A 15094-nucleotide genomic window follows, 5' to 3' on the forward strand; every position below is an offset into this window, starting at 1 on the left:
CAGGCACCCACAGACGGTCTGCCCCAGCACACACCTGGTCAATGCCTCTTACCTAGGGTTAAACTATCTTATGGCAAAATGGAACTCAGCTGTAGTAGATAACTAAATGCCAGCTCCTGATTTCTAACACTAAGTTTATCTTTAAACCAACCTCTGCTAGCAATTTGAAAAACATTTAAGCCCTGATAAAAATCGGTAAAGGCCACGATCCTGCAAACTGAATGAAAAATCTACTTTTCTATTTTCTGAAGACAAACTCACATTAGTAACATGGGACATAAATGTAGACCACTCAATAGATATTTTCATGATTTGTTTCAATATCAGTCCATTTATAGGCAGGTTCTCAATGAAGAACACGTGCAGTTCATGCACACATTGATTTATCCTCAAGAAAACTTCAACTGCTTCTATTCCTTACCAAGCACCACTGGTTTCTGTTCGGAAGTGAAGTCTTCTTCACAGGGTGCTTCTGCACGGTTGCAATTTGTCAAAAAGCAGGAGGAAGTTCTGGTGATCTGGTGGGCTGCTTTTGGCCAGTATCAAAAGTGGGAGACTGTGCCAGACATACAGCTGCTGCCTGGGGTTTATGGGAAGGTACTTAAAACTTGTTCACCTCATTCAGATAATTTTACCACAGGATGCGTGGTTTGTGTTTTCTGAACTTGCACTGTTTAAGGTGAATACATGACTTTTACATTTCCAGCACTACTACTCCCTTTTAGTTCTGCTTCTGACTTCTCTGCCTGCACTTTTAAGAACATATTTAGTATTTGCTGTTTAGAGGCACCAATCTGAGGATTAAAGAAATGAAAGCCACATAACAGGCACGGTAAAAATCGATGTCATCTCAATAACATTCTCCAAACTGGCACAAAGGGAGTACCACTAAAAAACGTGAACAACTCTGTTCTGGACCTTCCATTCCGAATAAGCTACAAAGAGCAATGTTACCATCGTCCAGCATCTACCCGTTCAACCCGCAGGCCATGAGGGGAAGCTACTTACTGAAAGGAACTGCCTACAGATATGCAAGCACTGCATCCTTTGGGGAAGCTACTTACTGAAAGGAACTGCCTACAGATATGCAAGCACTGCATCCTTTTCTTTCATAATTAAGGCAATGAGGTAGCATCCCTAGGTCACAAAGAGCTCTGATACTCAAAAAGAGGAGAGATGCCAACTGTTACACTTCCATTGGTCTTCCAAGGCTTGAAGTAAAAAAAAAGTTGAGCAGGACAATGTGAAAGGGGCACACAGTGCTAGAACAGGAAAGGAGATAAGGTAAACAATACAAATGTGATATATATAGCTATCTGCTGTGGGAGAGAAAATTCATATCCTAAAGATAGTCTTACAGGAGTGTTTGTTGTTCCTCATAAGTAATCATACCGGCGGGGGTCAAAGGAACTGAGCAGTTTGAGCCATTTTCAGCTTCACAAAAGTAGAGATTTACTTTTTAAATAAGCAGCAACCTGTATCAGAAGGAAGGGGGTGGGCAATGTTTGTGGAAATCACTCATTATACCAGTGGGTTGTTTGGGGTTTTTTTGTCTTAGAACACCAAAGTCTCAATTGCAGTAACCCACGAGATTTGATGATCCCTTTTACAAAACTTGGAAGATGACAACTCAACTACATAGGGCTTTTTCTTTTATTCATTTTTTAACTATAAACTGCTAATTTCTCCCTTTTCTGAATGAACCAAAATCTTTGCTTTTTTTTGAGCGCAAAAGACAGCCGGAGAATGGAAACAAATAAATAATAAACAAAAAACTGTCTAAAATATAACCAAGAGCCTTATTTCTAACTTGAGCAATTGAGAAAGCAACAACAGATTTGCACATCCAGATCACAGACCCCACTATGAAGAACAGAAACCGGACTTCTGAGCACTTTCACAACACAAGGCATTAAACTGCATGAAGCTTCAGTCCCATCGCTGAAGTTCCCTGCACAACCAGAAAGGGAAGTCAATCAGCCCAAACCCCTTGGCGAAAGGGAAGTAGGAGCTCAACTGAAGGTCACTGCAACCAGGGAGTACGAGCTAAAGCAGAAATCAAAGTTGGTTGACTCCATGCAGAAAAATGATCACCCAGCCAATGACCAGCATCTAGACATCTCTTGTTTTAAGGGCTATTTCTACCTACCTACTTTTTGCTTCACATTCTTCATGAAGTGTACTCCATATTTTCCTCTTGTGCTGCTTCCCAAATTTTTCTTTTCAGTTTCTAGTATTTTTTACAGGAAGAGTATTTCCCTGAAGGTCTAACTAAGCCATCCTTCATTTTACAGATAATGATATAATTAAGAGAAAAATAAAACCTCAAGCATTTAAATATCTAGGGTTTAATATTACACATGACTAAGAATTCCTAAGTAGTCATTAGTTGCAAAATGTAAAACAAAATTATCCTACTATTTCAGCTGTGCTGAAGACCATTATTTTTAAAATAATTACATAAGAGCAGTTGGATGGGTGGACAACATATTTCCTCTGTATTTTGCAGGAATTTCCTGAAGTACAAAAACAGTGGTTAGGAATATTAAATCACAGAACAGATGAAAGAAAAAATGTTAGTGAATCAACAGGAGAGGCTGAGGGAAAGGGAGAAGTAGCTACCTCAGATGCTTCATCATTATTGAACAAAATTATTCCATCTTCAATTCATTAACCTGAAGACCAGAAAAAGGAAAAGGAGGTATTCTCTGTAGCTGAGGGTATGACAAGTCATTTTCACAACAGAAAAAAGCAAAAACAAAAAAAGGATTTGTGAAAGGGTGGAACAGAAACAACCTAAAAGCACAAAAGCTTTTACTCATAATAACATGTTAGCCTGTTTGAGTACTAAGAGTTTTAAATGTCTCCCCTCCTGGAGTCCTGTACATGAAGCGTCCACCATGCTACAAATTAGACTGAAATGTATTTTCACTCCAACAGAATTGGTGAAAAGGCAAGAGCTCAAACACACATTTTCCTGGTTTTGCTTATCTATAAAACACTAATAAATTCAAGCTCACAAGTCTTTATGCTGTCAGCAGAGTTCTTCATGAATGGCTCCTTGGTGGCCCAAGAAAAGCCAACTTCAATTCTAGTCTGCTTCCTAAGAGATGGAAAGATATACCACAAGATTCACAAACACATCTGATGATTTAACTCCCTGTAAAAAAGCAATGTTAAGAAGTTCTCTTCTAGATTTGGTGTTTTTCCACGCTCAGGTAGGTTAATAGGATTAGGAAATATTGTATGCTTACTGAGCTGGTTGTCCTAAAGGATGTTATCCTGGATCTTCTGTGGTGAAGGAGAATTCATTCAAATTAAGAGCAAAAAAAACTCATTTCCTTCGACCACCTCTGCTCTCAGCAGTAGCACTTGCATAAGCTAAGTTTAATCACCAAGTTCAGATCTCATTTCCTAGGCATATCTTCAGGTATTGCAGATGAAGTTAATAGTTAACATGACAGGCGCAGGAAAAGGAATTTATCAGAGGTTTTATGCCTTTTGATCAAATCCCAGGATGGTTTACCTGGAAGAAATCAAATCGTTCAGACTTGGGCAAGAAAATGATTCTTTCTGTTGCATGATTTTTAATGGCTTCAGATGCATCCACCACCGACCGACTCAGCGTCCTTCTCAATGGAGACCCAAAAAAAGGTTACTTGTTTTGATATTTTGCAATAGTATAATGTGACACAGATGAGGAATTACTAATTGTACCTTCAGTTCAGACAGTGAAACACTGCCACAGGAGAAGTCACTTGGAAGCTCACATGGCTAGTGGCTTCAACACAAGATAGTAACTGAAGTGAAGCAAACAACTCATCTATGACATAAGACGTAATTGCAGCGTGAAGATACTTAAACTAGCCTTAGTATCAGGAGCAGCTCAGCCAAGGCACTGTGAAGCTGGCTACAAGCCTCCCTGGCTTTGACATTTGTGTGCCCTAGCGTGTATGTATGTGTGAGATGAAACAAGAAAAGTACTTGCCATACATGAGCTCTCAAAGAAGTAGTTGTAAAACCACACAGCTAACTGCTAGTTACCTGTCCTGTACTTGTATTTTAAGCAGCCACCGTCACCTTCCTTCCAAAGGAAAGAGCCAAAGTTCATTGCATAGTCAATAGAACAAGACATCACAGCCCAGACTGCCTAAGTTCAGGCACCTAAACATACAATAGTTTGTTTTCTGTTACGCAATGTGCCTGGGACCCCAGAAGTAACCAGACTTGAGTCAACACGAGTTTGTGCACATTCATCTCTACGTTACAGCTAACGAAGCTTTTTGCTGTTCTGCTCAACACTATTTACTCAGCTAGAGAGAGAACTACTGGGCGGAAAAATATCCCATCCCCTCCCAGTATTTCCCCCCTCACACTCAAACTGTTGGAAGACTGGTGATTTCTTAGGCAGCTCTGGCATACATTTCACAAAGAGTACAACTGGGTTTTAATAACTTGCTTTCTTGCACAGAACACCTATGTGCACCTCTGCACACACCTTACTAGCAGACTAGTTTTACTGAGCCAACAATCCAGTTCTTGGACACCCTTTTGAAGTTTTCTACAATTTCTCCCACCTGCTTCTGATCCACCAGAATGATGAGTTTCCATATGTGTGCAATTTTCGTCAGCAGCCTTGCCACTGCATTTACATTATTTGACCAACCACTTCTCTTGTCCATGCCTCCCTCCCTCATACATTTTCAACACTGTCACAAAGCAGTCAACACTTAAACTAACCTTTCAGCTGACAAGTCAATTTTGACAGAGGTATCTGGAAAATACACCTTTTTCTCCAGTAAGCAGGGAAGAAAGGATGCAATTCCAAAGGCACAAACTCTTCATTATGAAGATTCTCAGTACCTCTCCAACTTGGGATCCAGGGCTTTAAAACATGGATTTAAGATAGACATATTCAATCAATTCAAGGACTTCAAACTCATTTGTATCAGCCAAAGCAAGAAGCAAATTTTTCACAGAAAAACAAGAACACAGACATGCACCAGAGACTAAACAAACACACATTCTTGTTCTCCCTTCCAACCTCCACTCAGATGCTATTGAAAAATAGTCGACATTAACCCCTTTCCCCCCCCCCCCCCGTTTACAACATGACTCTCAAACTCAAGCCTCACTCCAGGCTAATATTATAAAGCAAAGACAACCTTTTTCATTATAGAAGCTGAGGTGCTACCGAGGACTCCAAAGCTGCCAATGTTTGCCAAGCTGCAACGCCACCGGACTGCTTTGGACCTCAGGGTCTGACTGCACAGACCTCAGGGTCACTGGTACTATTCAGAGAGTATCTCACTGAACCGTCAAGCAGTTTCCCACTCAGGCTAGAAGGGCACAGTCACTTTGCAAGCTATCATTAAATACCGCGTGCAAAGTGGGGATTTAATGTGGGGGCTGGAACACAGAAGTTACCGCAGAGGTTTGTATGCAGCATCTATCTTGGTCTGTGTCTAGTTGTCACAACAAAGTGGCTTACCCTCCCCATTAGCTCGCCTCCCCAAGAGTCGGTACTGAAATTACACATTAGAAGCAAAATTCCTCATTCAATAAAGCAAGTTAACCATAGCTGAATAAACAAAGTGTTACTTTTGTCTCCTGTTTCTTTTTGATGTGTATTTTTCACAATTCACTCTGTCAAGGTATTTCCATATTTTTACTTCATTTGCATATGAAAGCACTCTTTCAGCAGCACTGAGTTTGCTGCCTCTGAGTTTACTTATGTATCGTTGCATTTTTAAGTTGTGGGACACAGAAAACAGGAGTTTCTCCAGACAATTCATTATTTCTTCATACTTTTAATCACTTTCCAAGTTTTTCTGCTCTTCTCAGAAAATATACATTGCAGAAAAAAGTAACCTGCTACATTGTTTCCCAACAACAAAACCATGCTTCCAGGGATGGGCTAAAGCTAAACCATTATCCCTGCCTCTGAACCTGCTTCAGAAGCTTGAGATATGGAGCTTGCTGACAGCGAACTCTCTTCAGGGGTTTTCCCAGCATGCACAAGAGATTTTTCTCAGCAGCTACCCGTACTGCCCCTTTGAACCTCCGCTCTTAAAATTTCTTGAAAAAGAAAAAGACGTGGGGGACTATAACTGTACCCAGTAATTCCAGGGAAGCCACACTATTTGTGTATGAGGCGCTGGTCCTCAGCTGCCATTGTTTTACATGCAACAATTAAGAACAACTAATACGCAGGGGCCAACACCATATTCTGCATGATAATTTTCCCAAAGGCAACAGGCAAAAAATCAAAGCCTCTTGGTGGCAACCGGCCCCAGAGCCATGACTCATTGGCAACAAACTTAAGGCATTTTATTCTCTGTCATTTCCGTCTCATATCTTGTTAAGCTGCCTCCTCTTGAGCACACATACACACTCAGCCACCTTCCTCACTAAATGATCCCTGATGCCCAAGACAATTTCTGAGGTGATATCCCCTAAACCCTTCCAACAAGCCACCTCCTTGATTAAAGATACCTCATCACACATTCAGCAACACCCAACCCCAACTGCTTCTCTGTCACCATTCCATCAGGCTCAGAAAGGCACGTGCCTCCGAGTCCTCTTTGGCTTGGACTAACCTACCTAAACCGTCTATCTCATGAGTAGCTTCTTTTCCGCTGTTGTAATCCTCTACTTCCAAAAATCAAAACCAGCAGAACATCACAGAGTAGCTACTATCAGTCTTCACTTGTGAGGAAAATATGCCACTTAATCCAACTCTTTCTTTGTTCTGTTTCAATATGATGGAGGACCATGCTCCCTCCATCCCTACAGCCAATGTGGACGCTGGTGGCCACACAGGAAGGTTTGCCTCCGGGGCAGCACCGAGGCCAGCCCACCTGAGCTGAGTTCATACTCCAAGCACAGACCCATCCCAGGTTTCCTCTGAGAACTTTGCTGGGCCACCCCTCTTCCAGGAGAAAAACATGTGCAGAAGGAAGTGTACATCGAAACAAATAAATTCAGGGGGAGGGGGGAACTCAAAGCCTAATGAAGGGATGGAGGAACCTAACGCTTCTTACCAACTAAGCACTCACACCTAGCCCCAGAAGGCTCAGCACAGGCAGCTGGTGATCAGAGATCCAAAACTCCAAGCAGTTCACACATGCCCACCAGCACAATCCATCAGACACCAGCAAACCAGCCACAAGAGATGTAAGCGTTTGTTACACAGATAAACTGCAGCTGACCCAAGCCACCAAAAAGCCTTTTCCAGGCTATGTTTATCCCCCTTCTCCCTACCAGCTTTGACAAGTGAAAAGTTACCAAAAAAATCTGCAGGTGCAAAATAGAGGAGTGGAGGGTGTAAAAATATGAACTGATAGCTGAGAATTCACAGAAGAAAACAGTCAAATCAGTTCTCACATGCAGACAGCTAGCTCAAGATAAAAGGAAGGAAAAGAAGGGAAGTTTGCTTTCCCAGTTAACCTTCACGTTTCCCCATTATAATGCTGCATGACTATCTGTTGGTAAGTACAAAACCCAGCCTCTTTCTTAAAATACAATTACAGGATCAGAAAGTGAACTTTATGAAATACTTGTCATTAACTTACCAGTTGGCCACTCTAATACTATGCCAGCAACACAGGGAACATGACCACTAATAATCAAGAAATCTTGCTGCTGGGAGCACCACTTATCTGTGAGATGAGCAGATGCCAATTTAGAGAGACTGAAATCTAATACACAAACAACTTTTTCCTTTTGAAATATCAAGGCATCAGAAAACATGCCTGAACACCCAAGAAGACTCCCACAACATTGTGAGCTGCAGCTAACATTAATAATTATTAATAAAAATATTTTATTTTTCTATATAATATATTATTGTATATTATTGTATAATATTAAAGTATTCATAAGAAAAATAAACACATTCATATTCCAGGTTTAAAGGTGGAGCAGGACAGAGACCCTCAGAACTTCAGGGTGTGTTTGCTCTGCCTGAGATAAAAAGGCTACGTGCTAGCTCAGAGCTGCGTACCATCAACACCCAGCAGGACGTTTTGGTTTACTCCACAGTTGCTGTCAGCACTGACTACAAGATAGATAGGTATATATATACACATACATATACATATATATAGCTTTGACATCCTGAATCTCCAGCCTTCAATCCTTTAAAGTGAGAAAGTTCTTCTGGCTGATGCTGTTGCTTACCTTCCTTAGTTCAGAAAAATACTATTTCAAGCATAGTACTATGAAGGTCTCAAAGGATACACTCAAATGCTTCGGAGACTAAGCCTTCCTAAAAGTTTACAGTTTCTCTTTTTTGTATAGTTTATGCACTTTTTTTTTTACTCCTTTGCACTAACTGACCCCAATAGAGAACAGCAAATACAATTTGCAGCACCAGAATATAAGTAGTAAATAAATAATTCTCTAAACCAAGAATACAACAGCAGCCATGCTGGGTCAGACACAAGACCATCTATCCAAGACCCTGACAATGGAGAAACAGTCAAAAGCAGATGGCTAGGAAAAAAAAAAAAGAGCATAGAAACATAGCAAGCATATGATACTTCTGCCAAGTATTTTTCCATCTGTGGCTTATTTGTCTCCTTGTGTTGAATGCAATTGCCAAATAACTTCTCTCACAATCATCAGATTGGAAAACTGGAAATGTTGAATTATTTGCTCTGAGAGCATTTACATAAAAAAATAATCAAGTCTGACAACTTCTGCACATCCATTTTACAAGACTTGCGGGTAAGAATATGAAACATGTAGACTAGACTAAGCAGCTGATTTTTCCATGATAAGGAGGGGTGTGAACCTACAGCCAAAAGAGCCCTCCCTAGAATAACTAACTGATTTGCACTTCAGGGCTGTCTTGGTAGAACAGGTCAGGTGTGCACTTCTGTGATTTACTGAGTGTTAATGATAAGAAACATACATTTTAAGCACTTTGGCAAGCAAATTTAATTCTTCCTGGAAAAAATGTGATTTTTTTCTGAATAACAGACTGAGAAGTGATGCAAGATCGAGAGCGTGATGAGTAAAAATGACACATTTTAAATAATTCAGAAGATCAGCAATTAAACTGATGTAGTACTAACATCCACACATATTTAACTTTTGATTGATCACCACTACTGCGGATATCCTCATCAATTATTAAAGTCTAATCTTGTAAAAACAAAATTCCCTATTACAGGAACAAAGCTTTGGTTTATCAAGGTTTACATTGTTACAGCCAACTGCCTAACCCATACCAGAATAACAAATAGCCAACCAAACAGAACTGAAAGTAAAATATAGGGGACTCCTATGGAGATAAACATCCCCAAAATAATGCTGGCAAGCAACAACAAAAATAAACATACATTCACATACCAAATATAACATGAACTAAGAAAATTAAAAAAGAACATGCATTCCAGTTAATCCTATATAATTGTGTATTTTACTACAGTATCGAACTAGTGTAGCAGTTACTATCAGACATCCCCTCATTTTCTAGGCAAAATCTTCCATATTTCTACATTGTACATGGTGTAAAGTACTATTGGGGTATTAAGACAGACATCTGGAGCCAGCACTCAGTATTTAGGTAGGTAAGAAGGCTGCAAACATTGAACCCTACTTTTGTCATATTGTTGTGCTAAAGAATGTTTAATCTCCTGGACGATCTTTTCTTTCTGGATTCCCCTACATATCTCACACACACAGAGAAAACAATGTATCTGTATTTGATGACCCATTAACTGCTTCACAAGAATTCAGTAGTACGCAATGTCAGGTTAATAAACAGACAAAAGAGCTAAATTTTAAACTCCTCCTCACTACAAAAATTCCAAGCTTACTTGGTACCCACCTGGTAGAGATAAGACAGTGACACCACAGAAAGATAAGAGCCACAGCCCAAGGACTGCAGACACATGGCCAGCAAAAGCCTAAGGTCCACACAAAAGAAAAATAAAAAAAAAAACCCACAGGCTTTTGAATCCCCTTGTTAACATCAGAGTTGCAACACCCACAAGGTCCCTTCCTTCTTCACAGGACACAAGAAAGCATATGTGTGCTCTGGGAGCTGCTATTTCTTAGAAGATTAATGAGAGCTGTTAATAGCCCAGAGCCCACGGGCCCCAACGCAGTCTAGCCTGGTCTTGGCAACTTCCATTGCTCTGCAGGAACGCAAGTCAACAGGGAGACAGTGCAAGAGCCCATACCTGCCTCTGAAACACAAGAGAGGGGATGCTGGGCTGAGTACTCACTCCAACAACAGAGAAGAGCAAGGAAGATGCGTTATGCCGCCCTCAGTCCAAAACAACACTACTTCTCAACCGGCACTCTGCAAATACAGCTTCAGCAATCCTGCTACAGGATTCCAAGGCTCCCCTGCTGAGCTTGGGAAGCAGCAGGAGCTTCTACTGCAGTGCTACATAGGCAGCAGCAGCATCGGCAGTGGCCCTGCTCCAGGGTGCAGAGGGAACCCCAGCCACTGGGAAGGCAAGGAGCTCTATCCACTTGCATTGCCCTGAGACAACACAAGCCTGGGCGATTCACCTGGCATATGAAGAACCAGCTCTGGAGCTTTCCAGATCCCACGTAGAGCTGGAACCTGAATCCTCAACTAACAGTGAATAAAATACTGCAATAAGAATAAACGACTGAAAAAAGGGCTGGAAAACCAGAAGACAAAACTTTGGAGGGACTCATTTTATCACATATGATTAAAAAAAAAGCGGAAGGTCATAAGGGAAATTCTCAAAGAACAATCTCACCAAGATAACCCTCTGTTGAAGCAAAGCCCACTGCTAATCACCCACGTGGGTCTGGCCTACTAGAAACAAGCAGCAATTGCCCACAGGAGACTGCCCACAGTAAAACATGTCAATTCTAGAACTAAAGGAGATTTATTTTTTATTAAAAAATACTGCAAAGGACATGGAAAGCGTATTTAAAACAGAACTACTGGCAGAGGGCTTTCACCATAGTAATAGATCAAGAAATGCAAAAAGCAAAAGCTCTTAACCATTTCCTCCCCCCCTCCAAAAAGTGTTTCAGCATAACTTTTCGGCAGTTTCATTCCCCCCTTCCTGACACAGGAAAAGACATTTTGGACTAGATTGTGACATGAAGTGACACAGCAAATGAACTTCCCTCCCAAACGTCATCAAGAGGAAACTGGAATATTGCAAGATGCTGCAGCTCCCCAAGTTTCACAAGAATATATAACCTGCATTCTCCATGTTGCCAATTACGAATTTTTACAAAATTTGGCTAAACGTGAAAACAAGGAAAACATTGAACAAGATATTTCTCACGTGAGCAATTTAACGGTAAGAATGCTCACAGACCCAATTTTTCAGGCTACTCTGGCCCTCAGCATGACAGAGCAGAGCTTCCTGACCTAATAACCAAGACCAAGATATTCATATGACCAAGACCACAAACTACTTCTCCACCCTATGCCTTCCCACGTCCTCCATCTCGGGACTTCAAACCACAACTCGCCCTCCCTCCCGCATCCCGGAGATGCTGCCTGCAGCCACACAGCGGGCCAGACAACCCCTCACTGCCATCCCAGGGAGAAACTGCCTGCAGCCCATGCTCTCCACACATTAAATCTTTTATGTGCTGGCTCTTATTCCTGCAGGGAAAGAGCAAGCCACGTCTGAACGGTTCGGGAGCTGCCTGCATTTGAAAGTCTGACACCAGCTGGTATCAACTGGGCATTTAAAAGCACGCAGCGAGAAGAGAAGCGATGAACAGAAGCCGTAACCTCTTCAACTTCTGCCTGAATGTGCAGTCAGTCGCCGTCTGCTCGGGCCGAAGGAAGCAAACAGGCACCGCAGCCTCCCCTGTACACCCACATTTTGCAAAGCAGGTCCAAAGACGCTACAGATTAGCAGTTGTGAGGCCCCTTTTGGCCCGTCAAAAACGTGTTTCTTTTCAGACTTTGTCCTACCGCCAAACTGTTCGTTTTAGGCGACTTGGCTTTACGGTAGTACCGAAATAACGCACCGAGCACCGGGCAGGCAGGGCAGACGCCCCGGTGCCGGCCCCCCGCGCCGGGGCACAGCGGGGTTCACCCTCCGTCCTGCGCTCCGGGTCTCGGAAAGGCGAGGCTGCCCCAGCGAGGCCACCCGACCGCAGCTACCCCGCACCGACAGCTCCTACGTTCGGGCCCAACCAAAACGAGGGGAACGACAAACACAGGCACAGTGACCGAAACCCGGGCGGCGTCGGCGGGCAGCCCCAGCCCGAGGCGGGGGGGAGGCAAGCGCCGCTCTCACCGGTCCCTCAGGAGCGGAGCGGAGCATCCCGCCGGCAAACACCCCCGGGGACACGGGACCCCCCCCCCCTCCGCTCCTCCGGGCCGCACCGCACCGCACCGCGCGGGGTCTCACCTGCCGTGTCCCAGATGGAGATGTTGTACGGCCCCCACTGCTTGAGGTAGAAGGCGCCGCCGACGGTGCTGACCGTCTCCTGGAAGCGCCGCTCCATGTAGCGGTGCAGCAGGGAGGTCTTGCCCACGTTCATGTCCCCCAGCAGCACCACCTTCCCGTCCGGCTTCTTCATCGCGGCTCGGCTCGGCTCGGCCCGGTCCGTCCTGCCGGCGGTCGGCTGCCGCCCGCCCGCTTCCCCCGGGCGCCCGCCGGCCCGCTCCGCCCGGCGCGGCGGAGCCCCGGAAGCGGCGGGACAAGGCCCGCGGGCCGCCCTCCGCCGGCAGCGCAAACTTCGGGGGCTCCGCCGGAGCCGCCGCGATCCGGCCCCAGCTCCGGCTCCTCCTACCCCCGGCCCGGCCCCGCTCCTGCCCCCGCCCCCCGCCGGCGCCAGGGGGAGGGGACGTGGGCGCGGAGGCGGCCAGAGCTCCGCGCACCCCCAAGCCCCCGGGCCTCCGGCTCAGCCCTGCCCCGGGGGAGCCGCGGGACTCGTCCCGGCCGCCCCGGTACCGCCACGGCAGGGCCGGATCCTGCGGGGACGTCGGGCCGGAGCCCGGCCACGCTCAGCCTGCGGGGGATCCTGGCGCGCCCCGGGCTGCCGGAATCCTTCCAGCCGGAGATAACGAAGTAACCGGCCCCGCAGCACTCCCGGAGCCCGCCGAGCCCCAGCGGGAAACCCGCGTCCTCCGCTCCCCTCCCAGGGCGTGAAGGCAGAGGCAGAAAGTTGCTCCGAAATCGGGATGTCCCACGGGGCTGTGAGAGCTGCCAGGCACGTTGGCCTTGGTGAGAGCTAGCTGTTCTGCGGGAACCAGGGGTTATTTTCCAAGTGACAGGTCTACCCACCTTCACAGGCAATTGCCCAGCTGCTGTAATTCAGCTTAATTCCAGTTCGGGTGTCAGAATTGCCATCATTTACATCACCCAGAGACCTAGCTTATCGGTTTTGCATCAGTTCTTTTCGTGCCAAAGAAATCTGGAAAGATACTTTGATGGGAAGTAAACATGTTACAAGTTTTGGGCAAGGAAAGGGATAATGTGTAAACCAACTGGAGGGGAAACAACTGTAAACAGCATTTTTAAGAGAACTTAGCCGTTATTACTTTCCTGTCCCTCCTCCCACACAGAAGTGTTCAAGTAGCAGCACTTTTCAAAATGAACGAACATGCATCCTCACTCTTGCATATCTCACGTTGAAACTGTTAGAATTTTTTTAGCCAGTCTGGGTTTCGCATTTATTAGGTGTTTTGATTTTTGCTTACCTGCTAAAAAGGAATAGCTGTGTAGCAGTATTTTTTTAAGCCATGCCCAGTTAATTTTGCTTATTCTGCTTTTACTGCCCAGATTTGTGGTTTTGCAGCTGTAGCTGGTGATAAATAATTTCAGTTCAGAATCAGGTATCCACCAGATATTAAAGCACCGGAGGTACCCAAAGAGCAAAGATGTTAAATTATTTGGGGGCGGGGGAAACTGTACGAGAGACTCAAAAATAATAATATGGGATGTGATTCAGGGCTGTGTGAAATACCATGTGAGGCCCGGGTTGTTTCACTTTCATCATTGTATGACAATATTTTGCTGTGGTGTGGTGCAGCCTTTGCCTCGGATTCCTGTTTCCTGCCTGGATTCCCATCACAATCCCAGAGTTGGGAAAAAGAAGCTCACTGAATCAAAGTGATTCCCTGAAGGTGTGCAAAGCTAGCAAGTTTCTTCTGGGTGCCTGGTATGAAAGTATAGAAAGAACACACATTCTCTTTGCATGGATGCTATTTGCAAATTCCCACGTGCAATGTCACACCCTTTTGAAGCAGCAGGCACCATTTCAGAAAGAGGAAAGAAGGATCTTCTATCAATGAGCTTAGCCCATGAAGATCTGAATGGGTAAAGGGATCCTCAGCGTAGGTACTCTCACTTTATGCCTTGATTTACTGTCCACATAATAAAGAAACACCTAAAAGCTTAAGTACGACTATCGATTTACAGCAGTGCTTCTGCTACCAAATCATATCAGTTGAAGCGCTTAAAACAATTATACCTGTGTTTTACCAAGATTCTGCTGTAATTTAGTTATTTGCATGTACTAGTGAAATGTAGCTCTTTCTGGTGTCCAAACCAGGGATCAATAGTTTCTAACAGTGACACAGAGAAATTAGTACATAAGCCAGTTTCAATAATAGGCTGAAAATGCAACTGGGATTTTAGGTTTTGTTAATAAATAACATGCACGATAAAGAGACAACACCGCTCCCTTCACAGATGTTTTCCATGGTTGCTTGAAACAGATACCCACATCCCCACATTTCTGAGCGTGCGTATGTCCAGCTAGCAGCAGTCTGACAGACAAGGGACTCTCCTGAAAGTGCCACCAGCCAACTTGCACTGATGGCAATGTATTACTTTTGTATAATCATAGCCTAGCTAAGTGAGACAACAAATCCATCCGGCCCAATACTCATTTGGACCTGGTACCACAGCTGACGACTCTGGCTGGGCCAGGGATGAGCATTATCCCACTACTGTGCACCTCCCACTCACCTCTTAAAGGATCATCTCTGTTTCATAGTAATCTACCCCTGATAATCAGGCGCAATAGTATTGGAGGGTACCACGTGTTGTTTCAGATCCTTGGGAGAATTCAGGGAAAGGTGATGTGGACAGGTATGTAGAAGGTACGCAGAAGGGCT

General features: G+C 44.4%; 1 protein-coding gene across 1 annotated transcript in view; it reads right to left on the reverse strand.

The window, feature by feature from the left end:
- The window catches only part of RAB20 (RAB20, member RAS oncogene family), a 29256-nt gene extending 16481 nt beyond the window's left edge, over positions 1 to 12775 (reverse strand). Inside the window, exon 1 of the mRNA XM_080375552.1 lies at positions 12378 to 12775. Within this exon, the coding sequence (XP_080231678.1) occupies positions 12378 to 12549 (172 nt within the window). The 5' untranslated portion in view covers positions 12550 to 12775. The remainder of the gene's footprint in view (positions 1 to 12377) is intronic.
- Positions 12776 to 15094: the final 2319 nt, after the last annotated feature.

The sequence above is a fragment of the Falco punctatus genome, assembly GCF_963210335.1.
Source record: "Falco punctatus genome assembly, chromosome: 2".
NCBI lineage: Eukaryota > Metazoa > Chordata > Aves > Falconiformes > Falconidae > Falco > Falco punctatus.